The sequence below is a fragment of the Macaca nemestrina genome, chromosome 6 (genome assembly GCF_043159975.1).
Source record: "Macaca nemestrina isolate mMacNem1 chromosome 6, mMacNem.hap1, whole genome shotgun sequence".
NCBI lineage: Eukaryota > Metazoa > Chordata > Mammalia > Primates > Cercopithecidae > Macaca > Macaca nemestrina.
The window spans coordinates 26,696,811-26,723,704 of NC_092130.1; the positions used below are offsets into that span (position 1 = coordinate 26,696,811).

At 43.0% G+C, this 26,894-nt stretch overlaps 1 protein-coding gene across 5 annotated transcripts in view; it reads right to left on the reverse strand.

Annotated features, from left to right (window-relative positions):
• Positions 1–26,894, reverse strand: part of LOC105482410 (glutamate ionotropic receptor AMPA type subunit 1) — a 322,484-nt gene that overhangs the window by 106,199 nt on the left and 189,391 nt on the right. For all 5 annotated transcript variants that reach the window (XM_071098181.1, XM_071098179.1, XM_071098178.1 and 2 more), the window contains 3 exons: positions 19,596–19,700; positions 7,740–7,850; positions 6,823–7,029 (listed from right to left, as the gene is read on the reverse strand). In XM_071098181.1, coding sequence (XP_070954282.1) covers positions 6,823–7,029; positions 7,740–7,850; positions 19,596–19,700 — 423 coding nt within the window. The remainder of the gene's footprint in view (positions 1–6,822; positions 7,030–7,739; positions 7,851–19,595; positions 19,701–26,894) is intronic.

Genomic DNA, 26,894 nt, shown 5'->3' on the forward strand with positions numbered 1-26,894 from the left:
GTTTGGTAACCTCTGCCTAGATCTCAGAAGATGTATGGAAACGCCTGGATGCCCAGGCAAAAGTCTGCTGCAGGGGTGGGGCACTCATGGAGAACCTCTGCTAGGGCAGTGCAGAAGAGAAATGTGGGGTTGAAGCCCCCACACAGTGTCCCTACTTGGGCACCTCCTTAGTGGAGCTGTGAGAAGAGGGCCACTATACTCCAGACCCCAGAATGGTAGATCCACTGACAACTTGCACTGTGAGCCTGGAAAAGCCACAGACACTCAACACTAGCCTATGAAAGCAGCCAGGAGGGAGGCTGTACCCTGCAAAGCCACAGGGGCATAGCTGCCCAAGACCATGGGAACCCACCCCTTGCATCAGCGTGACCTGGATGTGAGACGTGGAGTCAAAGGAGATCATTTTCGAGCTTTAAGATTTGACTGTCCCATTGGATTTCAGACTGGCATGGGGCCTGTAGCCCCTTTGTTTTGTCCAATGTCTCCCATTTAGAATGGCTGTATTTATCCAATGCCTGTACCCCCATTGTATCTAGAAAGTAACTAACTTGCTTTTTTTTCAGATTTTATTTTATTTATTTACTTATTATTTTTTTTAGACAGAGTCTCACTCTGTTGCCCAGGCTGGAGTGCAGTGGCACCATCATGGCTCACTGCAACTTCTACCTCCCGGGTTCAAGCAATTCTCCTGCCTCAGCCTCCGAGTAACTGGGACGACAGGCTTGCACCACCATGCCTGGATAATTTCTGTATTTTTAGCAGAGATGAGGTTTCACCATGTTGGCCAGGCTGGTCTTGGACTCCTGACCTAAAGTGATGCGGTCACCTTGGCCTCCCAAAGTGCTGGGATTGTAGGTGTGAACCACTGTGCCTGGCCAACTAACTTGCTTTTGATTTTACAGGCTCATAGGTGGAGGGGACTTGCCTTTTCTTAGATGAGACTTTGGACTGTGGACTTTTGAATTAATGTTGAAATGAGTTAAGCCTGTGGGGGACTGTTGGGAAGGTATGATTGGTTTTGAAATGTGAGGACATGAGATTTGGGAGGGGCCAGGAGCAGAATGATATGGTTTGCTGTGTCCCATATCATGTGGGAGGGACCCAGTGGGAAGTAATTGAATCGTTGGGGCAGGTCTTTCCCAAGCTGTTCTCATGAGAGTAAGTCTCACGAGATCTGGTGTTTATTATAAGGGAGAATTTTCCTGCACAAGCTCTCTCTTTGCCTGCTGCCATCCACATAAGATGTGACTTGCTCCTCCTTGCCTTTCACTATGATTGCAAGGCTTCCACAGCCATGTAGAACTATAAGTCCAATTAAACCTTTTCTTTTGTAACAAAACAAAACAAAACAAAAAAACTAAAATAAACAAACAAACAAAAAGAAATATTCATCCTTAGGCACCCAGCACATGGAATCACCAACCATGCCTTGCTCTCCTGTCTTTCCTACCTCTCTCCAATGGCAGAAGCACTGGCATCTACTCAATAGAAATCCACTGCTGCTGTTGGCCTGAGATCAAGAGATCCTGGAAACCTAAGAGGATTTCCAAGGACAGATGCCATGGCATTCATTTCTGAGACGAGAGACATGCTATGCAGGTCTGTTCAAGGCAAATGTCTTTCTCTTATGCTGTACAACAGTCCAGATGTGAAGCTGGTGACAGATGCTGTGCAGATCAGGGCCCTACCCACTCACCAGCTGGCTGTTGCTTAGAGATTTCCTCTGGTTACTTTCATTGTCTGGGATTATTGAGAAGGTGCTTTAAGTGGAATAGAAATCCTGGCTTCAGGATGAATTAAGTTCTCACTTGTAGAAAGAAACTTGCCATTAATCAACTTGAAGTCGGATGTAAATTTCACAGTAATTCTGTTTTTTCCTCCAATACCCACTGCATAAATCTTGATAATTTTTACAAACACAAGACACTGTAAGGGAGAAGGTATTTATTTTTGTTTGTAAACCAACAGAAAAAGAATGAGGGAGAAAACTAATGGAAATGACTTGGAGGAATTGACCACAGCTTATCCAGAAGGGAGGTGGATAAAGACCAGCTCTGAAAGGGGTAAATGATATTGCAAGGATTTGTTGGATGCTTCCTAATGTGATTTAATAAGAGTTCATAGACTGGAAATCATTGATCTATATTGCCTTTTTTTTTGGGACAGGGTCTTGCCTTGATGCCCAGGCTGGAGTGTAGTGGTGTGATCTTGGCTCTGCAACCTCTATCTCCTGGGTTCAAGCAATGCTCATGCCTCAGCCTCCTGAGTAGTTGGGATTACAGGAATGTGCCATGATGCCCAGTTAACTTTTTTGTATTTTTAGTAGAGGTTTCGCCATGTTGGCCAGGCTGGTCTCAAACTCCTGGCCTCAAGTGATCTGCCCACCTCGGCCTCCCAAAGTGCTGGGATTACAGGTGTGAGCCGCCACACTCGTCCTGTTCCATACTGTCCTAAAGCTTAGTTCATTTTGTAGTTCAAAAATGTGTTCAATAGAACATTATTTCTGGAAGGATGGTTAATAACATGAAAATAACATAAAAATAAACATGTTTGGGTCAGGACTTCCCAGAACGTTTACATGACCACAACGCACTGAGAATTTCCAAGAGGGGTAAGTAGAATGTGGCATTTCCAGAACTATTTGGTCATGGGTCATTCATCTTCCTAAGTATCAAGAGGTACCCATGTATGCAGGATAAACACATACTGGGAGATGGTAAGTTCAACTACTTCATTTTACAGATAAGAAACTCATATCTAGGGAGGGAAGGTTGTTTGTGCAAAGCAGTAGTATTTTAGCTTGGTTAATATCGACTGAGAGGCCTCAGAAGTTGATTTCCACCACCAATAACTGAGGTTCTCACTGGAGCTTCGCTGGGTAGTGGAGGTCACAGCGGATTTCAGACCGGGCTGCTCTTCTCTACAACTCGCTGATTCTGTTGCCTCAAATGAAACAGTTGTCTTTTTGGATGCCAATTTCCTCATTTTAAAAACAGGCATAATAATTCTTGTTTTACCAATTTCACAGTCTTGTTTTGTGAGGGTCAAGATAATTCAAAATACATGAGAGTACTGTGAAGTGTGAGCACTCAAAATTACTTTCTTAAACTGACATCTTGCGACAATGGTTCTCAAACTTGAGAGTACAGTAGAGTCACCAGGAGGGCTTTTAAAGACACACACGCCAGAGTTTCTAGATTCAGTGGGCCTGGGGTGAGATGTGAGAATCTGCATTTCTAATAGGTTCCCAGGTGATGCTAATGCTGTTGGTCCAGAGACCACACCTCTAGAATCACTGACCTAGCAGATCCCAAAACAAAATATGTGACGTCTGGAAACTATCCTGGGAAAACAGCATATAGTTTTCATGTGGTAGAAAAAAGCATAAAGTGAATAAAACTATCAGAAATGGAGATCTGCTCTGAGCCAGGCACTGCATAGATGAATATTCCCCATCACAGCCTGTGGTGAAGAATTCATGCTCCTTGTTTCACAGGGGTGGCCCCAGAGAAGTCATGTGGCCAGCAAGTTGGCAGAGTTGGAACTCAAATCCAGGTGTCTGTCGGCAAAGCTCACTCTCTGCTTCACCAAGACAAAGGACAGACAGGAAAGACAGCTGTGAAGGAGGCACCAAGATATACCATGTGAGGAGCAGAAACTTCATTTGCAGCATATGGCATCTGCAAATGCAGACATTTGCTGTTCTCTCAGTTAATATTGGCTTTACCACCTAGCATTTGGATGGTGTGATTTCTACAGAGGCAGTATGTCCCAGTGTGGAGTACAAAAGCCAGAGCTGCATGTTCTGACTCTGCTTTCACTCGCTGTGTTTCCTTTGCCAAATTATCTAACGTAGAGGGCCTCAGTGTCCTCATCTATAAAATGTAAACAGTAATCTTACCCACCTCATGGAGCCGATATGCAGAGGAAATGAAAGAATGTGAGTAAAGTATTCAGCATAGCACCTGGCACACGCCACATGATGAAATGTGACTACTATCATTGTTGACGAGAACAAGAGGGAGCAAAAGGAAGATAAGAGAGACCCTGATTGACTTAGTTATTTAGAAAGCCACAGAAAGAATAAATTTGGAGGCCTTCAGATGAATTTTTCCTGATCTCTGGTGGTTGGTGGTTGAGAGATGCTTCTCCAAATCACTCAGTTCTTCCCCAAGGGAACAGAAAAGGAAAGCCAAACTAAAAAGAAGGGCTGAACATCTGATTGGGGCCATCACAGAGTCTTCAGAACACAGTTTTTTTTTTTTTTTCTTTTGAGACAGAGTCTTGCTTTGTCACCCAGGCTGGAGGGCAGTGGCGCGATCTCGGCTCACTGCAAGCTCTGCCTCCCAGGTTCACGCCATTCTCCTGCCTCAGCCTCCTGAGTAGCTGGGACTACAGACACCTGCCACCATGTCCAGCTAATTTTTTGTATTTTTAGTAGAGATGGGGTTTCATTGTGTTAGCCAGGATGGTCTCGATCTCCTGACCTTCTGATCCTCCCACCTGACCTTGCGGCCTCCCAAAGTGCTGGGATTACAGGCGTGAGCCACCACACCCAGCCAGAACACATTTTTTACTTGGCAGAGGAACAGGCCTGATAAAGAGGAGGCTACTGGGGCAGGGCTGGCTGCTGAGGCACCCACAGGTAACTCCAGCTGGCCTGAGCCCTGCTGTGCCAGTGACTCACCACCAGCTGTGTTGGCTACTGGGGGTGATCCTGGCATTTTTCTGCCCACACTGCAGACTTTTAACCAAGGAAACCACATTACATGAGGTGAAGGTGAAGATAAATGCTAGAGAAGGTGAAAAGTGCACAGCAGTTGCCATGGGGATGACCTTAAGAGCTTGTTGGGAGTTCCCATGGAAACCAGCCTCTAGATGCAGCATGTACCATCCAGTTCTCTACCTTTTGTCCATGGAGCTTCCCAAAGTGAGAGGCGGTAAAGGGAATAAGAAAGGGGAGAAGCACATCCCATTCCCCAACTCAATAACCACCTTCACATGTCATCTCGAAAGCCACCTCCCTGAGGAAGATTTCCTTTATTCCATCTTTTTCTTCTTTGAATTACCTTTGTATGTCTCTCATGGCCATCATGGCTCCTCTTGCCCTGATATGAAACAAGAAGATTTATCATCCTCCTCAGTGGCTGCTTGTCCTTATGAGCACTTAACATTGACCTGGGGCTTGCCATATGCTTTAGTTTCTGTGAGTGAAGCCGTGGTGGTCCCTTCCCTGCACAAGGCAGCTGGAGGCCTCTTCCATTGCCTTTTGTTGTCTCTCTACTCAAATACCTTCGTGATCTCCCAATGCCTACTGAATCATCCACACTCTTCCTCTTGTTATTTTTTACTCAAATGTATCCCTGACTACTCTTCAACCCAAGTCCTCAACAAAAGCCATGCATTTGCTCATTCTCCTCTAACACCTTACTTATTTCCACCACCATCTTATTGTTTATATTTTAAAAATTCCTGGGCTTCTTTTCTCTAGTCTGTTTATTATTATTATTTTTGAGACAGAGTTTTGCTCTTGTCGCCCAGGCTGGAGTCCAATGGCATGGTCTTGGCTCACTGCAACCTCTGCCTCCTGGGTTCGAGTGAATCTCCTACCTCAGCCTCCCAAGTAGCTGGGATTACAGGCGCCTGTCACCACACCCAGCTAATTTTTGTATTTTTAGTAGAGAGGGGGTTTCACCATGTTTGCCAAGCTAGTCTCAAACTCCTGACCTCAGGTGATCCGCCTGCCTTGGCCTCTCAAAGTGCTGGGATTATAGGCATGAGCCGCATTGCCTGGTCCCTCTATCTGTTTAAATATGGTCATTTTTCAAGTTTCACATCCCCACTGAGGGCTAGACAAACTCTAGTTAGCCCTTAGCTGAGCCACACAATGTAGACTGCTTATTCTATACTACCTTTTACTATTTTCTCACATTGTCTTTTCTACCCCATAAAATGTTAAAAGATGGGGTCTTTTCTACCTCATAAAGTATTAAGCAAAAGATCAAATCTTTTGCTTCTCAATAATTCCCTAAATGCTTAAAACAGTGTGGGGCATTCAGCAGCTTTTCAAAACTGCTGTAATTTATTGAAGATTTTGTAGCAATTGTGCATGGAGTTATTTCAAGTGTGACGAGCATTATAAAGATAAAATAGATCTACCCGTGTTACACAGATAACCATTATATAAGGCAGAGTAAGCCATTAAAAAAACTCAGCAACTAAATTCTATAGGGGAAGGCGAGAACAATTAAAAGGGACATTCATACCTATTATGAGAAGAAAGAAACAACACTCTGAAAAAAGTACCATTTGATACAGGTTTTGAAAGAGTGGGATCTTAGGGATGGAGAATGGAAGGGAGCACTCTAGGGAACAGAGTAAGTGAGGGACATTTGACTGAATTGGAAATTTCATGAGAGGGCAGGAAACTAGAGAGGCAAGTGACTAGAAAGTTAGGTTGGATCCAGATGCATTTAATACCAGAGAATAAACTGATACTGAGAGAGCCACAAGTGACTTTTTGTAGGCAACTCAGCAGTCTGCCTCAAGAAAATTGATCTTGGAGCTATGCTGTCCCCTGTGTTGGACAACAATAAACTGAAGTCACAAGACTCTGAGTGGGATTGAGGGAGCTGGGACCGGTAACCTGAACAAAGAGTGTCTTAAGAAATTGGATTTTGGGTGACTCATCTGTTCAGCAGCAACAACACTCAATTACAGGGTTTCATAGACATCTGTGGGCAGGGCCACCCAACCACCAAATGATTTCCTGTCAAACCCTCTGCCTCCGCCCTCTAATTTTCTGCCGTGTGGTGAACTTACTCCATAGACCAGCTCTCCCACCATGCCATTCCAGGCCTTCGTGTCAGGGTCTCGGGCTCCGTATTTTCCATCACTGACGATCTCCAGACGGTAGGAGTAGCCCACGTGCTTGGCAATCTCTGCCGCCAGCTCTACACAGTAGCCCTCGTAACGGTCATTGCCCTCAAACTGATTGGCGTTCTTCTTGAGCATCACATAAGGATCTTCCTGGAAGAGAAATGGGGAGATAGGAGAATGTGGGTTACGGGTTCACCTATGGGGAGGGAGGACTTTGTCATGGCATAATATCACGTTTGGTTAACACTGGGGAAGGCTCTCTAGCCCCTCAATCGACTTCCTAAATGTCTTCACTCCTTAGCCCATTACAAGCTTCTAGGGTTAAGGAAGTAAACTTTGTTAAAATAAGAATGTTTCATCACTGAGATATGGCATACAGCTTTTCAAATTATGTTCCATGAGATTTTGTATTTTTCAAAAATACCTCTGGGGTCATCTTGAAGGAGAAATAGACCCTAAACAGACTCCAGGTTTCTCATGACCAGTCACCAAAAATTACAGCATCTTCACTTATAACTACTTTATGTATTGGACTTTCTTTGAAAAGGGCTTCTATTGAGGGAGGATGGATGAAAACCAGAACAATTTAGTGTCACCCTCATGTTTTTAAATATGGGAAAGCTGGCTCAAGAGAAGGTAAGTAACTTACCCAAGGGTGCAAAGGATGAGAGAGTGAAACTATGAGATACAAAATGAAAACTCAGAGCCTCTCACTTTCAGGGCATTCCCTTTTCAACTTGCTGCTTTTATCTATTACACAGTTTGGCAAGAAGAAAGGCTAGCTTTCAGTCCTGGTGGAAAACCCCTGTGCTGGCCTAGCTTGAATCCCAGGTAACCTTGATGAAGGACTGAGTACTCACTAGGATTGTTGTGACGATGTATGTTCTGTTCTGAACACTTGAATTATCGCCCCCAGCTTGGGCGTCGGTGGCTGCAGGGACAAACTTGTCATCTTCATTCCAGTAACCGATCTGTTAATGAGAAGAGGGTGGAGATGTCAGGTAGGCCAGCCTCCTCTGAACTGGCCTGCTCTGGATCATCTAGTCAATACTAGAGACAGGAAAGTAAGGAGCTCATGAAGAATTGGACACACTGAGCTCTAAAATATTGGTAAACAGAAACAATAAGAAGCATAATGCTTTTATTATTTATTGGTAAACAGAAACAATAAGAAGCACAGGTACCTCCAATTTTGCCCCCAGGGAAAATCCCCAAAATAATTGGTTCAGTTTGGAAATTGCCCCCTCCGAGGGATAAGGGCTTAACTGTTTACACAGCCATACTGCTTTGTACAATGCAAGCCAGGACCATGGGATTTAATTCCCTGCAGTTGTTCACAGGGCCAAACCCCTCTTTCTCCCATGTCTACTAATCCTGCCCTTCAGTGAGCTCATTCTGAACTATAGTTGGAATCATATAATTTAAACATTACATTATTTTACTTTATTTTTAGGTTAACAGTATTTTTCCATCTAGATTTAACTTCCTAGGATGGTTGTTTATCCTTTATTTTTTAAAATTTCTTCTGTCTCCAAGTATAGACTATTATAATAGTATAGAGGAGTGCCTAAAAATTATGGTTGACAATATTAATTTTTCAAATTTGAGTAGGTTATTTATACTAATTCATTTTCCAAGGTCTTTCAACAAACATTAATTGAATTGCTATTGTGCATAAGGCTCTGAGCTAAAACATTAATGTTGCCTGTTGTGAGGCAGGGTTGATGAGATGCAAAGAAGTCTGAGAGATAGGCCTCACTCTGAGAACGCCTCTGGTCTACCATGGGAAGACATGACATGACCACAGAAGTGACAAGTGAGTGGGCCTAAGGAGTTCAGAGAAGCAAAAGCCAAGTGTGGGATCTTATGCAGGGAAAAATGCAACAGGAGGAATCAGGGCTTACGATCATGAGAGATGAATGGTCTGGACCAAAACCTTTCAGGTTAGGGAGAATATGAGCCAAGATATGAAGACGAATCTGACCAGATGTTTAAGTTCTGTGGGTCCTGGGTGGAAGATGGAGTTAGCTCAAAAGGGCAGTAGGTATCTGGGTATAGGTAGCAGATGGTTTTGAAGGCCAGGCTAAGCAGTGTAGACTACACCTCTAGGCAACAGGGGGTCATTGAAGGTTTGGAAACAGCAGAATGACATGACTAATACACACACCCACACACACCCACACACCCTAAAGCCATGCCTCCTATACTTGTCTCTCTTTATCTCTGTCTCTAAACTCTATTCGCTTTAGACAATTGTGCTTTGTTTTGTGATCATTTTACTGGCTCTAGATACAAAGGAAAAAAGGAAAGAGAACTAGAAGTGCAACGCAGAAGGATGAACAGGTCTATCAACAGCCAGAACTCAGCGTAGACTCATAAAAACTGAGGCGCTTGCCAAATGGTCAGCTGAAATGTCATCTTCACCTTGATGTCCCTCCCAGTTCCTTCAGTTGGAAATAGTTTTTCCTGTAATCTTGCAGCCATTAACAACAATAATTGCCAGCACTGATGATGCTCTTGCTATGTCAGAGGCTAAGTGTTCAACAGTTTTCATGCCATTTCGCCTGGCTTGTGGGAGTATGTTAATTTGCCCAAGGTGAAGCAGCTGCAAAGTGGTTGAGCTTGTCCTAGAACCCTGACAATCTCTCTGCAGAGGCTGCGTTTAGCCACTATGCTGTTCTTCCTACGAAGGAACTGGGCTCTGGACTTGAAATCATATTAGTTATCATTTATTGAATGCTTGCATTTCAGGGACTTTTTAAAGTGCTTTTTATGTTTTAACTCCTTTCATCCTCACAAAACCTGCAAAGTGGGTAGTTAATTATCTTTTCAATTTTAAGTATGCAGAAAGTGAGATGTGGAAAGTGAAATAAATTTCCCAAGGCCACGGCGTAGCTGTGGAGCCAGGATCTGAGCCAGGGAGACCAACTCCAGGGCCGTGCCCCCCACATGCCAGTGAGCTACCAAACAACCCTGAGTGCCTTGTGTACATTCCCATTAGAGCCCTGGATCTAGCTGTTTGTGTGTCTGTCCCCATCTCTCCATGGTGCTATGAGCTTCTCATGGACAAGACTGAAATAAATATACTTGTTCCAGGGTTCCTGTCTTAGTCCAGCACATCTTTTTCCCAGAGAAGCAGCTCAGGAAATGTTTGTAGAGAGAATGAATGCATCTAGACAGCAGTGACCCAGCATGCACACGGTGCACCCTATCGATGCTGAGATAGTTCAGAGGTCTGACGGGGAGCATGTCTCTGAGGATACCGCGTGGAGGTTTACCCTCAGTGCAGGCATGTGTATGATGTTCCCCGTGAGGGATGCTGTTAGTTAGTGTGGAAGGAGACATTGCTCTCTAATGACAGAAGAACCAGAAACCCATGTTTCTAGAATATCAGAACTGGAAGGCAACTGAAGAATTATTTTGTCCAACTTTTTCCTTTTCCACAGGGAGAAGCAGAGGCCCAGAGATTTGCTCAAGACAGTCTCAGTTCCCTCACTTTTGCAAGGACCGTGTTCTAGGGAACCCTAAGAGACTTGTGGGGCCCTTCACCACTCATGGAAGGTGGTGAGGGACAGTGAAGAGGAGGGAGCTCTGGCTTCCTCATCCTTGCTCCAATGGTCAGCTCTGCTTGTTATCTATTTCACCTATTGGGATTCCCCTCGAGAGCTGCCTTTTACAAGGAGCCTTCTGGCTGAATAATAGATGTTTAAAAGCACTCTTGTAGTATATTATGATGTAAGGTTTTCTGCTTTTTTGGGTATTGTTTTGTTTTTTAAATATCCACAGTACTTTTATAACATCTTTACACTATGCAAATAGTGCAGGCAGGCTTTTCTCTGCTTTACAGATGGGAAAACTTAGGCTTAGGGAGATTAAATTATCTAACAAAATAATAGGTTATATAGTAGATTAGTGGCAGGACATAGAATCCAGGTCTCGTGGACCTCAAAGGTAAGATTATTTAATAAAATCAATACAAACCTGGGAAAATATCTGTCAAATATGATTTATCCCCCTATAGATGGTGCTAAGGTTTTTGTTTGTCTGTTTGTTTTCTTTTCCCTTTCTCCTCCTTCTTGTTCATTTTCTTCCCTCTCATCCATCCTTTCTCCCTTCCTCCCTTCTGTCCTTCCTTCTTTCCTTCCTCTCTTTCTTCTTCCTTCTTCACAATTAGTCCACAGGTTTAAATATTCCTACTCAAACTGCACAACCATCAGTAGAAAGGAAGTTGCTTCCTTTGACATGCAACTAATTCCTCTAACAGCCACTGAGTGTTAAGATGTATTATTTTAACAAAGAGGGAGCCCAGTGGTGAAGATATTGGTGTCTGGCCTCAGGCCAGACCTGGTTTAAAAGCTAGGCTTTCCTAATTACCAACTGTCAGCTTGAGCAAGTTACCTGACCTCTGTAGTCCTCAGTCCCTGATCTGTAGAGTCGATATAACAATAGTACCTGCCTCATGGGCTGCTGTGAGAACTACATTAGTTAAAGCATGTAAAACAATTAGCATAGTGCACGGTTCATATTGTCAGTAAGCTAAAAAATGATATTCATTAGGGTAATGCCTAGTTGAAGGTTAACAGGTATCTATACTACAAGACATTTCTGTTTTCAATTTGCTATTGAACATTATCTGCGAAAGAAGCATGCATTATAGAGCATTTTGAAATTCACTTGACAATATAACCCTTCTTTACATATAGAATGTTCAGGGTAAGTGGTTCAAAAATTATAAAACACTGATGTAAAATCCCAAGGTTTTCATACAAGATAAGAAAAAAAAGCAAGATGAATCTGTGTAAGCCAGATGTATATGGCTTAGAAAGATATTTTAAATTTTAAGGATAGTGGTCCTTCAAAGCTAGCACTACTTATTAATTATAGCACTACTGTTAAATTGGGATCTCTAAAACAGTATTGTATATAACTTGGCTTATATGCTAGGTACTTTCATATCAAAAGCTAGTAGAATAGTTAGAAGTTGTAAACAAACTATTTTATTTCTAACTCTTTTGTAGGGAGATAAAACATAATATTGCCAGGGTCAGTGGGCTGAGTGATGCTCAGCCTCATGCCTATGCCTCGTGTAAGCTAGTAGACTGAGAAATCTGGTTCCACAGTTTGATGAAAAGAAAGCTGGCAAAGATTTTTGAAGAGACATTGCACTTTGGAGATAAGAGCACATTTTCCTTTCTTTGGGAAATGGTTGGATTATCATACAGCACTTTGATTCTCTACTGAGGATATGCAGGAACTTTGATTCTATCTAAAAGTAAATCAGTTAGTAGTTGGTAAAGATTGGGGCCCACCAGTCAGGAGAGGATTTAAACAATTCTGACAGTGAGAGGGCTTCTCCTGGGGCCAGTTATAATTTTTGATCTCCTTGTTTTCCATCTACCTCTAAAGATTCTTTGAATGTAAAAATGAATTTAGATGATAGATCAGATTTTTTAAGTAGATAAAGTCTTAAAAGGAGATGATCATAGAACTGAAAATTCAATTGATCTACATTGCACAGTCATCAAATCAAATTCAGAAATTGGTATCTCCAGGCTGCCTCTGAAACCACAGCCCCTCACCTCAAAAAATAAGATCCTTTAGAATCAATTTTTAAAGACTAAGTTGTCTATTGTGGTCAAGATAATTAGCTGACTCCCAAGCATTCTTATTTTCCTTCCATGGTGTAGAGATGTTGGTGGAAAGTGGCTACCTAGCCAGCAATGACATTTCCCAGCTTGTTTTACCTCTGGTTGAGCAAGTAACCAGGTTCTGGCCAATGGAATACAACAGAAGTGATGTGCATCTCTTCTAGGCTGATGCCCCAAAAATCTCCAGCAGAGTTACCATTTTCTTTCATTCCTATCTGTTAGCTGGATGTTGAAATCCAGAAAGACCCAAGTAGACAGTGGAGGGGCCATGAGCCTGAGTCTTAGTCAGAACCCGGAGCCAAAAAAGTGGTCACCGAGTGAACAACAACAACAACGAAAGCGTCTTTTGCATTAAACAGCTGAGATTTCAGAGTGTATCTGTTACAGCACCTAGGATTATCTAAATTAACACACTTAAAAGATTCGAAGTAAATAAGTTTATATGTAACTTTATCTGAGTTCTGTTTGAGGTGTTATTTTATTAAATTTGCAGGCATTTTTCCCCCTTGCTTATTGGCAGATCTTTTGAAGCATGGGCTAGCGTAGTGTGCTCTCTGATTGCCCAGATACATTTGATAAGCTGCCCAGTCATATAATAAACAACCTTTTATTTATATGTGCTTATTCTGTGTCAGTATATTCTAGGCACTGTGAATATAATAAAAATACAAATATGGTCCTTGCTTTTAGAGAGCTGGCATTTTAGAACATTTAGGAGGTACAGGAGTAAGAAGAAAATACATATCCAGACCAGGGGTTGACAGACTTTATCCTAAAGGGCCAGAAAGTAGATATCTTTGGTTTTGTGGATCATACAGTCTGTGTTGACACTACTTACCTCTGTTGTTGTCACGCAGAGGCAGATATAGAACATATATAAACCAATGAGCATAGTTATATTCCAGAAAAACTTTATGGACACTGAAATTTTAATCTCTCATAATTTTTACATGTCACAGAATAGTCTTCTTTTGATTTATTACAACCATTTAAAAATGTAAATGTAACCATTAGCTCATGGGCGGTACAAAAATAGGTGTTGGGATGAATTTGGCCAGTAGGCAGAAGTTTGCCAACCTCAATCTAGATCAATCAACCAACAAAAATACATCAGAAGGAATAAGCACCATGAAAAGTACAAATAAAAAGGAAACTGTGACTGTGTGCTGGGCGAGAGTGACTTTAAAAATGCTTGGTCAAGGATGTCCTTTCCAAGGTGGCTTCACTTGGACTGAGACCTGAATGACAAGGAGGCACACAGTACATGAAACTATAGTGATAGAAAATGCCGGGTAAAGGAATAGTGTATGCAAGTGACTTGAGACAAGTGTGAGGTTGTGCTCAAGGAATGCAAAGATACCAGTGTAACTACAGAGAAATGAGCTAGAGAAAGAGGAGCGAGAGCTCATGCCACAGGGAAGAAGCATTGAGTGCTCTGAGGGCCATGCTGTATATTTACTGGCAACAGAAAGAGGTAAAAGTTTTAAGGAATGGAGCCATATAACCTGATATATATTTGAAAATTATTGTCCTAGCTCTTGTGGTGGAAAAGTAGCCTTGTAGAGGGACAAGAACATAGCAGGACTCGTGACTGGTAAAGAGGCTACTGCGTGGTGTGTGGAAGGTGGCCTGGGCTCCAGGCTCAGCAGTAGAAATGGAGAGAAGTGGTGGGGTTGAGGCTATATCTGAGATGCTACATCTATATCTGATGCTATAACATGATTCAGTATGGTCAAAACTGGGTAACAAGGATTTAAAGCAAAATTACCAAAAAGCATATGGAATGGGAAGCTATAAATTTTTGGGACTTTAGAAGATTACTTTTGATATCAGCAGGACTTTGTGTCCCTTTAGTCTTGTTTCCTGCCCAGTCTTTTCATTCTAGTTATACACAGGGTCAGAAGTGGGGAAAAAAACTTGGGGCAGGGCAGGGCCACTCAAATCAAATTGAAATGAGAAGTAGGTGCCTTCACCCAGTCTAAAAATTGCTATAGGAACAATGGTGATGGGAAAAGATGGTTAAATCATCAATACCAGTTCCCCAATGAAAAATGTAAGAAAATTTTCCCTAAACTTCTCCACTGGGCAGTCATTTATCAGAGTTTGTGACTGGATTTTGACAAGATATTTTATTCAGATAGAGACCCTAAATCAGTACCCTATAGTGAAGTGGTATCCCTGAGTGGGATTTCCTAAGGATACCGTTTTAGTACAACAAGTACCCATCCTGGTATCTGAAGCCCCTAAACTTTATGATGAATGGATGCTTAGAACACACACATTTCAGTGGGATGTCAAATTGTATCCAGGTACCTAGAGGGTATATTGGCACATGGGTGAACAGGAAATAGGCCTGAAGATCAGGAGAGTTTCTCTGAGGCCCCAAATCTGGAAAAAACAGTTCCTTTTTATTATACACAATCAGGTAAGGCCATGTAATGCTCACTGAAACCAGTACAACTAGGTCACCCTTGAAAATCAGAGAAATTACTTTGTTAGGAGGCTGATGGAGCAAAAAGCTTGAAGCCACAGATGTGAGGAATTGATTTTCCGAAAGGCAGATCCCCCATAAACAAAGGATGTTTAAGCCCACATTCTAAGAAAGGATTTGGCCGTTGGAAGTAAGTTTAAAAACAGCCCCGGGATCTGAAAACTAAAGCACATCATTTGCTCTTGGATTTTAAGGTACTCTGTTATTTCTCTTTGCTGATTTATCCATTCCACAGGCTTACACAGCCTGACTCGCCCAAATGCAATGCTGATATAAAATCCCTGTGGCCTATAGAAGGGAGTTTAAAACTGCAAACAAGCAAACAATTGTGGGCTGAATGTCCACTACATGCCAGGTGCTACTTTTCTGAATCCCTTACTACAAGCAGTGGGGTAACAGGCATTGTCTTATTCAATCCTGACAACGATCCTGGGAGGCAAAAGAGTTTTATCACCCTTTTAGAGATGATGTAATGACATTCAGGGAGGCTAAATAATTTGTTCAAGGTCATGTGCCTAGTAAAGACTAAAGCAGAGACTTAAAATCCTGGTCTCTCTGCCTCTAAAGCCCAAGCTCTTAGCCATTCTGTCAGTGTTTCTTTTTTGTATATTATATTTATTATATTATATTATATTTCTTTTACTTCCATCTTCTTTCCTTGGTAGTTGCCAGTGATTCTTATCAAACCCTTTAGAGCACCAACCAGAAAATCTGCAGGTTGGAGAGGAGGATTCAAGAAAGTGCAGATTCCTAGGCTTCATCTGTGTTCTCCAGAAGCAGAGTATCCAGGGGCTGGGACCCAGGAATCTGCATTTTAAATAAGACCTCCCAGTAATTCTTCTATTTGCTGAGGCTTGAGAACCATTAATCTTGCTACAGTGCCTCCACTTCTGAGAAGTTCTTGATGAAGAGCAAGTCTTGAAGAGATAAAAAGTCTCCCAACAGTCTCTGGGCAATAGTTAGGGTCAACTCAAAGGGCTGGGACCTCTGGTTCTGGGAGTAACAACCGGGGAATTTCATACCAAAGGACAGTTTGTCAATTGATGAAGGCCCCAATGGAAACTCTACTTTCACAGAGGAAGCCAAAGTCCAGCCAGGAGAGGAGCAATGTGAGTAGGGAGAGGATGGTAAAAATGCAGCAGATGGCACTGATACCCAAGGTGTCAGATTTGAGAGGAATTAGGGTTCGTACAGCCCAATGTCTCTCATTTATTTCAGAGACCCAGAGAGACTATGAGACATGCTGAAGGCCACACAGCTGGATGATGGCAAAAATGGGGTAGAAGTCTCTGGCTTCTATTCTTACTTGTTGCACCCTCACTATATCCCCAATATATCCAGTGACCACTAACGTGTAGAAAATAATCTGGCTATATTTTAAGCTAATCCACTACTCCAGAGTTGGGGAAAACAGTTCAACATCCATATTTTAATTATGGCAAACACGTAACTACTCACATACAATGTAGAAATGCCAATTTGTTCTATCCAGGAAACAGTAATATTTTTTTTCCCTTGAGGTCAAAAGGCCGTTCTGAGGATTGTGAGGAACAGCCCAGGTCTACGGTCAACACTTTTCTATCTAGGAGCAATAGGCTTGCCTGCTCCGGCCTTACACAAAAATGCTACAACATCTATGTTTCCATTTTCAAGGCAGGGGGTGACACCATCAGTTCTCAGAATCTGAAAGAAAGGGACTGGGGACAGTGACTCATGCCTGTAATCCCAGCACTTTGGGAGGCCGAGGTGGGAGGATCACTTGAGCCCAGGAGTTTGAGGTTATAGTGAGCTATGATCGTACCACTGCACTTCAGCCTGGGCGACAGAGTGAGATCCTGCCTCAAAAAAGAAAGAAAGAAAGAAAAAAAAAAAGCCTGGGCACAGTGGCTCACGCCTGTAATCCCAGCACTTTGGGAGGCTGAGGTGAGTGGATCACATGGTCAGGAGTTCGAGACCAGTCTGGCCAACGTGGTGAAACCCCGTCTCTACCCAAAATAAAAAAATTAGCCGGGTGTGGTGGCAGGTGCCTGTAATCCCAACTACTCAGGAGGCTGAGGCAGGAGAATCGCTTGAATCCGGGAGGTGGAGGTTGCAGTGAGCCGAGACCACGCCATTGCACTCCCGTCTGAGCAACAGAGCAAGACTCTGTCTCAATAAATAAATAAATAAATAAATAAATAAATAAATAAATCTGAAAGGAAGATGGCTTTGGGGAGGTGGTCACATATTTGATGTCCCTTCCAGAGGCAGTACTCTTAACAGCAGCTGCTAAATACCTTGAAATAAATAAGCCACCTCAGTGTTCTCCAGATTTCAGCCATGTGCTACCTGTTCAACATTTACCATAGCTGTTAATAACCACTAACATAGGTAACATTCACTGAACAGTGATCAGGTACTAATGCAGACATGATCTGTGCCCATTTTACAGATGTGAAAATTGAGGGTTATAAGACCTAAGTGATCTAGCAAATGTCTTCTCAAGCAGCAGAAATCAGAAGACCAGGGGACAATATAAATGAACTTAGACTTGGACTATTTCTGGATAAGTGTCATTCTCAAGGGTTTTTGAGCCCAGAAAGAGTGTTCGTGTACAATCAGCATGCGAAAAGTTTGCTGAAAAGTGGATACGTTCCCAATGGCTACATTCATAGCCAAATAGTGTGCCCTTATTTGGTACCTGCTGTAAGTTAAGGCAGGTTACTGTAGCTGATTCCTGAAGGAGGAAATCTCCCAGTCAGAGATGGGAGATGGGTTCTGGAAGGCTGTGGTTAGTGAGAAGATGTGATGATAGAAGAAGCGTCAGAGAGATGTAACATTGCTGGTTTTGAATATGGAGAAAGCTCCATAACACGGGAGCCAAGGAATATAGGTGGTCTTTAAGAAGCTAGAAAAGGCAAATAAACAAATTCAACTCTGGAGCCTCCAGGAAGAAACACAGTCTTGCCAACACTTTGATTTTAGTCCAGTGAAACTCAAGGCAGACTTCTGATCTACAGAATTGTGAGACGATAAATCTGTGTTGTTTTAAGTCACTGTTTGTGGTAATTTATTACGGCAGCAATAGACAACTAACAGCCGTAATGAATAAGATGAGTTAAGATTGGCTATGAGGTAGTAGATGCTGTTCTAGACACAAGAGCAGAGAAGACGAGTTTAAGGGAGGTGAGGATGGAGAGTGTATAAAGAGAACTTTAAAGTAGAACTTTCTGCAGTGACGGGAATGTTCTACATCTGTGCTGCCTGATGTGGTAGCCACTAGCCACATGTGGCTACTGAGCACTTGACATGTAGACAGGACAACTGAGGAACCGACTTTTAAATTGTAATTTATTTAAAATTCAACTTAAATAGCCACATACGGAGAGTGGCAAGGGTATCTGACAGCACAGGCATAGAGAGCATTAAGTCTGAGAGATTAAGACCCAACTTTCAATGGGCCAGGCCCAGTACTTAGAACTTCTGCACACTCTTAGGTCATTTAATCCTCTCAGTGACTCTATGAGGTTGGCATGGTTAAGGTGATCACCACTTACCGGATAAGAGAATTAAGGAACAAAGAGTTCAAATAAATTATCCGGAATCCCAGACTAGTAAGTGGTGAAGCCAGGATTCAGTGTTGAGGATTCCAGAGCCAGCATTCTGATCCATGGCACCCTACCAGCTCTATGCCATTCTGTACAATGCCTCCCAGTCATTATGCTATGCCACCAAAAGGAATTAGAAATGTGATGAAGACCATAAGCAGATAAGTAGAGGCTTCCATGAGGCATAACAAGAAAGGCCAGAGAAGGCTTCCCTGGGGAATGACATTTACTTTGAGTGTGGAAGGCTGAGTAGGGATTGGCAGGCAAGAGGTGGGAGACGGGTAGAGGAAGTCCCAGGCAGAGGAAACATGTATGAAGGCTCAATGATAAGAAAGAACATGGTGTATTCAGGGAGATGAAAGACAAACAGAATGACTGGAGTGGAGAGATGAAGGAAGTACCAAGGGTTAAGTTTGAAGAAATTGGCAGAGGCCTGGGCACATAGGTTCTGGTAGAATTCGAAATGTCATTCCAAGGATTTGAATGCTATTCTAAGAATTTTCATAGGCAAACATATCATACATTATACAAATATGTAAACATATGTATTTTCACCCTTACTTTTGTATAAATAATAGAACGGATATGACCAAGTATCGATTAGGAAAAGATGGTTCACCTCATCAATAATCATCATTCTCAAGTTACTGGTTTGGAATCCTTCAGGAATAGCAGTGACATTTTATACACATCAATGACTTTGTGTTTTAGAAGTGCTTCCCTCTACCTTGGATTTTCACAAGCATCCTGGGACAAATGTAGAGATTTTTTAATCTCCGTTTTACAGATGAGTGGATGGATTCTCAGAGGAAGAATGAGACTTGCCCAATGTCCCAGCTGGTTAGTGGCAGAGCCAAGTCTAGAGTCTGTGTTGTCTGAGTTTCTTCAAAGATCCAGTCCAGAAAAGGTAGACCCACAGGCCCTCAGCTCTGGCCAGAGTCCCTGCTCAGCCTCTCCTCTCTGCAGAATGGAAGTAAAGGTGGATCTTACCTTTCGGATGCCATCATGTTTCATTTCAATCACGTGGAGTGTGTAGTTGGTCCGGCGTCCTTTCTCATTAAACTGCACGTTTCCTGTCAAACCTTCAAATCGCACCTGGAAAACAAACCAAGTGGTGGGCAGTGAATGCAGATGTACTTTATATGTGTTTGCTTTTTCCACTGAAGTAGAAATTCAGAACCCAAGAATGTCCCATGGAATGATGTCTTGGAGTATCCTGAATGCTAAAACTTTTCACTCCCTTGCCACAGGCAAGGGATGCATTAGAGACCTCTTTTCCCTAAATTGGGATTCATCCTGACAATTGTTTTTACCTATTTCTTTAGGCAAATACTAACAATGGGTCAGAGTGCATACTAATGTGAAATGTCTGCACCACCCCTAACCAAACACCCCCTATCACACGACCACTATGACCACTGCCCTTCTCAGGTACACATCTGAAGATGAAGAAAGTGTAGGGGACCTGCAAAGGAAAGAAAATGGTGCACCATCTGCAGTGAGTCAGAAGACCCAGGACAAGAAGCCAGCTTTATGAATGAAGCCTTAAGCTATGCTTGGGGATGACTTCTTAATTCTTTTAAGAATTTCTTCTTTATTCCTGAGTCCAGGGAATAAAATACTTGGTAACTGAAAGACTTGGATTTAACCCTAGCTTACTCCTTAATAGCCAAGTGCCCTCAGGCAATTTAGCTGTCTAAGCCTTCAGTTTCCAAAAATCTCTGCCCTTTTTTTTAAATCTTAAGTGATAACTGCTAATGTGGAAGTGGTGTGAAAACTTCAAAGCACCTGGGGAGAACCCATTGTGTTCAGACGAGAGAATGTAAGGTGTTAGAGAAATCTCAGTTGGCTAAAATAAAATTGTATTGGAACCCTCAAATATGCTGCATGAGACTTCTCTGCAAATGGGCTAAATCAAACTTTCATGGCCTTCTGTCTTCAAATTCATATCAAAAGTCAAATGGTCACCATGGAGATCCAAGATCTTTAGGGCTGAGTTTGCTGCTCTGTAGGTGACTGATAAATGTCATCCAAGACCACTCTCAAAGTGAGCCTGAGTCTAGCTGTGTATCATCAGTTCAGGTACAAGTAACCACATTCCCTAATAGTGATCCACCATGTGTCCTCAGATCCCTCTTGCCTAAGGCCAGTGAGGTGAGTGTCTACCTGTTACAAATACAAATCCAACCCTGTGACCCAACACTGTTTATTTTCCCCCCTTCAAATGGCTTGAAAGGAAGCTTTGCAGAGTTTTATATATTTTTTTTCTGACAGTGGCTAGCTCCTCTGTTGTTAGAAGGTATAAGAAGAGCTGGGAGTTGTGTGTTTGAGAGTGAGAGAGAGAGAATGCGTGTGTGTGTGCAGGTGTGTGTGTTCCTGTTTGGAGGCTGACCCTCTTGTCACCTTCTGGTTTGAAGTCTCAGTGAGGAGGTCACAACAGGCCCAGAGCACTGAGCAAATTTCACAACACGCTCTTTACTTTCTTGGATGAAATCTGGAGAAATCCCCAGCTCCGTAAATGTCTGGGCTATCTTTATTTTTCAGAGAGAAAACAAAGTACAGATTCTACTACAAAGAATAAAAGAAAGGAGCAATTCCAGTCCATCAGCAACTTCACCTTCTTATCACCTCAGTAATCTCTTGCCAATCTTTAGTGTTCCCTTATTTCCAGTTCAAGATAGTGTTAGTTTAGTGGATACCATGTAAGTGACTCATTCCAAAAAAACAGACTTGGATAGTTTGAGCAGATGGTAAACTGGTAGACTGATTTGCCCAAACTGAAAGTGTAATTAATAATCCAAATAGGCATCTACTTTTCAGCCCAGTCTCAAGTTTCATACTAATAATCAGCATGGCATATTAGTATGGCAAAGTACATAATCTCTCTATGACTAAGTTTCTCATTTGTTTAACGGAACCAATTAGAGTTAATTATGTCTTAAGGTTGTTCTAAGGATTAAATGAGATATTTTTTGATCAATGTTTGGTGCATGGTGAGTATTAAAAAAATGCCAGCTGTTATTATCATTGTTGCTAATGGTGATACTTAATACTAACATTACTTTCTAAAACCTTCATGGTTATGACACACTTGCACACATATTATTTCACTTCTAGTCACAGGAACCCCCTGAACTATGCCATTTAGAAATTATGATCTTTATTTACATGGGAGACGCCAAACTCTGTGAGGTAAAGTGATCTGCTGAAGTCTTACGACTAACCAGTGGCAGAGGCAGGTCTAAAATCTGGAGCTTGTGATAACTTCTGGTATCTTCACTTAAGGTACCAAGTGTTCTCTCAAACACAGGCCAGTGCTATTGTGCTAGGCTTCAGGAGGACAACACAAAAACGTGCAATGTAGTGTTTTCTACCTGCTTTCTGCTATTGCTGCTGGGCATTTCCCAGGTCATGCTCTGCTCATTCTAACTGTATGACCATGGGTTCCTTGCTCAAACTATCTGTTTCTTGGTTTCCTCCTCCAAGAAGTACTTAGCATATTGTCTGGGACATAAGTATTCAATGCATAGTTCATATTATTTAGATGATGATAATGACGATTACTACTACTGTGCTGTGTATAGTGATTAAGAGTTACAAAACATAAAATATAAATTTGAGGTCTTGGGGCTGGTAGGTTGTCTCAGACCAGGGGACTCTTTCAGAAGAAAGAAGGATCATGTCACTGACACTTTTACTGCCTTCCTCAGTTTCCAATAAGGTCAAGGGTCCTACCTGCACATTTCTAGTGACCCAAGGACCCCTTGCACTGTCACGGTGATCTCACAAGAAGCTGCTTATTTCATGTTCACAGAAACCCAGTGACTAGCCAGAGCAGTGGTTATTTTGCCTGTTTCACAGATGAGATTGTTGAGACTCAGAGCTGATGGTGCTTGACTCCAGGATTCACAGTAAGTAATTGAGAGGTCAAGGGTAACTGAAGGCTCTTAGTGTCTAGTTGGGGAAGCCAAGTCTTACATGCACTGAGATAAAACAAAGTATCAGAGAATGGGAAAGAGACATCCCAGAAACACCATTCCATGATGGCAGAGCAAGGAGAGTTCAAGAGGATGGCTCAGCCCCAACCCATTTATTGAGGAGAGTCAGGACTCAGAGTCAGAGGAAGAAGCTTCTCAGAAATGTGTATCTTGAAACTGCTGTCCCCATCCATCAGGTCTGAGCTCTGGGATTGGGGCACTTATCCCTTTTCCCCCTGTCCCAGGGTGACTGAGGTCAGATTGATGGAGCCCAGGCACTTCTTCTTGGTTCCTGCTCCCGGAACTCCTGTCACCATCCTGGCGCCCTCAACTCCCTCCATGAAGGATGGAGAATTAACCTTGGGTTCCTGTAAAGGGTACTGGGTGCCAGCTCAGAGTCTGCTGCTGCTAGGGGGCTGAAGCATACATTTCCTTTCCTGCTTGGTGCTGAGAGAATGAGGGTTAATGTCTCTATTACTTCAGCTGTGTTAAAGAAAGAATTAATCAGCACACTTGTTAAAGCACAGTAAAGAAGACTTTATTCAGAATCATAGCAATAGGTATAAAGACCCCTGCAATGGGGTCTTGCGGTCGGGGAGAGAGATTGGGCTCAAATCCAAATACAGCGTGGGCCAGTGGGAATGTACAACCAAGGAGCAGGGTGGGGGTCAGTGAATAGGGAATTACTAACAGCAAGCATCAGGGTTAAGAGGAATTCTGGCTAAAATGGCCTAAGAAGATTCTTGCTGAAGATGGACCAGGATAATCTGACATCATCTGGGGGATGGTGGAGGCTGAAGAAGATGATCATGGCAAAGAGGGTGGACATGGTGGACAGGGTTCTTGCTAAACTGACTTAGCAAGGTCTTTGCCAAAACTGGATTTTACAAGAATTGCATAAATGGGCCTAGGAGAAAGTTCAGAAGCCTGACTAATGTTTGGTGGAGCAAATAATTTTTTTCAGATGTCAACCGTGACTCCTCTCCCCTGCCCTCATTGGATCCTGAAAGGCGGTCCTGAAGGAGATAGCCAAGCAGTCACACTGGATGCAGGGCTCCTGTATCCCCTTTGCAGGTGGATCCTTCCTCCTGGATGCTCACTGGTTGTGAGGTCTGTAGGCCAGGTCCTTGCTGGGACACATGCTAGCTATTCTGGCCAGAGCAAATCTCAGAACCCTTCTAAGCTTCACTTTCCTGCCTGAGTCATGGGAAGAATAATCTCGGCTCTGACTGTCTCATGTAGCTTCCTTGAAGTTCAAAGAAACACATGCATGGTGCTTTTTTTTTTTTTTTTTAATGTAGTCTCACACTGTTGCCCAGGCTGGTGTGGAGTGCAGTGGCACGACCTCGGCTCACTGCAACCTCCGCCTCACAGGTTCAAGCAATTCTCCTGCCTTAGCCTCCCAAGTGATTACAGGTGCCTGCTCCCACGCCCGGCTAATTTTTTGTATTTTTAGTAGAGACAGGGTTTCACTATGTTGGCCAGGCTGGCCAGGCTAATTCCTGACCTCGTGATCCGTCCTCCTCAGCCTCCCAAAGTGCTGGGATTACAGGCGTGAGCCACCATGCCCGGCCCACAAGCATGATGCTTTCTTAAAATTCTGAGCCCTGTGACAAGCCAGTCAGGGAGACAGCACTAGGAGGATTATGTCTGTTTAGCAGATGGGAAAATCCAGATCTGGAAAAGGCAAGGAATTACCACAAGATCCCCCAGATGGTGCTGGGTGGAGCCATGGTTGGAACCCAGCTCTTCTATGCCTAATTCCCTAACAGGCCAGTGTGACACCTGCAAGTCCTTGCTTGTACCCTCACTCTACCTCATCTCTTGCTGGGTATCATTGACATCCCCATCCAGAATCTCTAAAACCCGATTTACTCCATGTTCAAATTTATCCTACCTTTAAGGGTTCCATTACCATCCATCTCAGTTTGCCTGGGATACAGGCATGATGATATAGTTTGGATATTCTTCTCCTCCAAGTCTCATGTTAAAACATGACCCTGAAGGTTGGAGGTGGTGCCTGGTGGGAGGTGTTTGTATCATGGGGGTGGAACTATCATGAATGGCTTGGTGCCCTCCCCATGGTAATAAATAAGTTCTTACTGAGTTCTCATGAAAGCTGGTTGTTTAAAAGAGCCTGGCACCTCCTCCCTTATCTCTCTCGCTCCCTCTCTTACCATGTAACATACTCTCTCTTCCCTTACCCTCTGCCATGATTGGAAGCTTCCCGAGGCCCTCATCAAAAACAGATGTGGGCAGTATACTTCGTATACAGCCTACAAAACTGTTAGCTAAAATGAAACCTTGTTCTTTATACAGAAATTTTGGGTATTTCTTTATAACAATGCACATCAACTAATGCAGGACAGTTCTGGTCCTCTTGTTCTAGAATAATAATTGTAGTTTTTCCCTTCACCCTAAGTGTTCCCATTTGGATGATAGATTTTGGATAATAAAGTGGTCACCCTATTGAAAGGCCAGTCACATTCCTACAGAAAGCCTTGCTGATGTCTGCATTCCTCAGTGATGGCATTCTGCTCTGACCATCCACAGCACCATGAACCCACCTGGGTTAGCCCTTAAGGGCAGGACTGTGTCTTAAACTCCCTTTGCCCACCCAACCCCAGATCCCATCTAGCAAATTCCGAGCATATCTTCACTTCCATATGCTTGATTGTTGACTGGCAGGTTGCAAAAACAAAGACTAAGAGGGATGATTACTATTTAGGGGAGGTATTCTAAATTCGAGGCCCTGGGATGGGTTCTAGGAGGATCTATGTTCTCTCTACTCCTGGTCATGCAGAAATTATGTATGTACATGTATGCATTTTTCTAAGAAAAAGAGTCTACAGATTTCTTTTCAAAAATCATATTCTCAAATGTCTATTACCTCCCCAATGTTAAGAACCCAACTTGGGGAGTTGAGTCTTCTCCGCCATCCAGAAGGCGACATATGGGCATCCTAATGTTGCCTCCTTCCTGGAGTGCTGAGGGCCTCCAGGATGTGGGTTCATTAATATTCTGAATGGCTCCCTAGATGGCAGGCAGGGGGCAGGCAGGCAGCTGATTATCTTCATTCTGCTGCTAGGGAAATTACAGCGGGGTGAGCGGGGAGGGGGTGCACAAATATTACCCAAGGCCATGTGCTGCTTGGGGCTGGGCCATAGATCTTGTGTCTTCCCTGTTTGGCTGTGCCCTTGAGGCTTCAGAGCAGTGAAGCATACAGAGGGAGTCATCATCTAATGTGACTTAGAGTCTCAGCTTTGTCACTGTATGTGTATAACTTTGGGAAGTTTTATAACCTGTCTGAAACTCAGTTTCCCCATTTACAAAGCACAGTTAATAAAACTACCCACCTCAGGGTGTTATATCAAAGATCCAATGATATAATGTGTGTAAATGTTTAGAGCCTTGTATATACTAAACCTTTAACACACCATACATATTATTATCCTTTTTTTCAGAATTTAATTTCCTAACATGCTTGCGCTCCAGGTAGGCTGTGCTGGACCTCTTGGCCTAACTTATAGACACCCCAGCTCTAACACAAGCTAACCCACAGGTTCTCTCCCATTCTGTGACCCGAAGGCCAGAGGTGAAGGCAGTAGACACCTGAGCCTCCAAACCTCAGGTTCCAAAGACTGGATACCACCAGGATCTACCCAGTTCCCTGGTGGCATGGCTATTTCAAGAGATGTTTGTAGAAAAAGCCATTGCTGAACAGTAGCCATGACTATGTATGGAAGGCTCCAGAGGTCAATGCTTATAAGCAAGGGCCCCTGGGCCCATACACAGACCTAACCGGGGGAAGAGGAGCCCTGGACTGGGATCTGTTCCAGCCTCTGCCAGTAAGCTGCTGTGTGATCCTGGGTGAGTCACTGCCAACTCTGGGTCTGCTGCTTCATTATAAAGCGAGGGAAAAGGAGAGTCAGTAATCTCTAAGGTGTCTTTCAACAAAAGACTTTTTTCATTCTGGTGCTTAACAAAGATTGGAAAAGGAAACTATTTGAACCTCTGATCTTAGGGTCAGAATGTTCTGGTTTGTTTGTTTATTTGTTTTGTTTTTTGGGATAGTTGTTCGTCTCTTCTTCTCCATAGACACTGCAAGTAGTTTCTTGAGGGCAGGACTTGCTTTCTTTTATTGTCCTCAGTGCTTGGCTCCAAGCCAGGGCACACCATAAGTCCTTAAAGAACAGCTGATGAAGGGCAGGCACATACATATCTTGGCTCCAAGATAAAATAAAAGAGGTCATTATTCTTTTGACTATGGCAACTGCTTCCTTTCAAACTCTACTGAGGGCAGAAGTAGAGT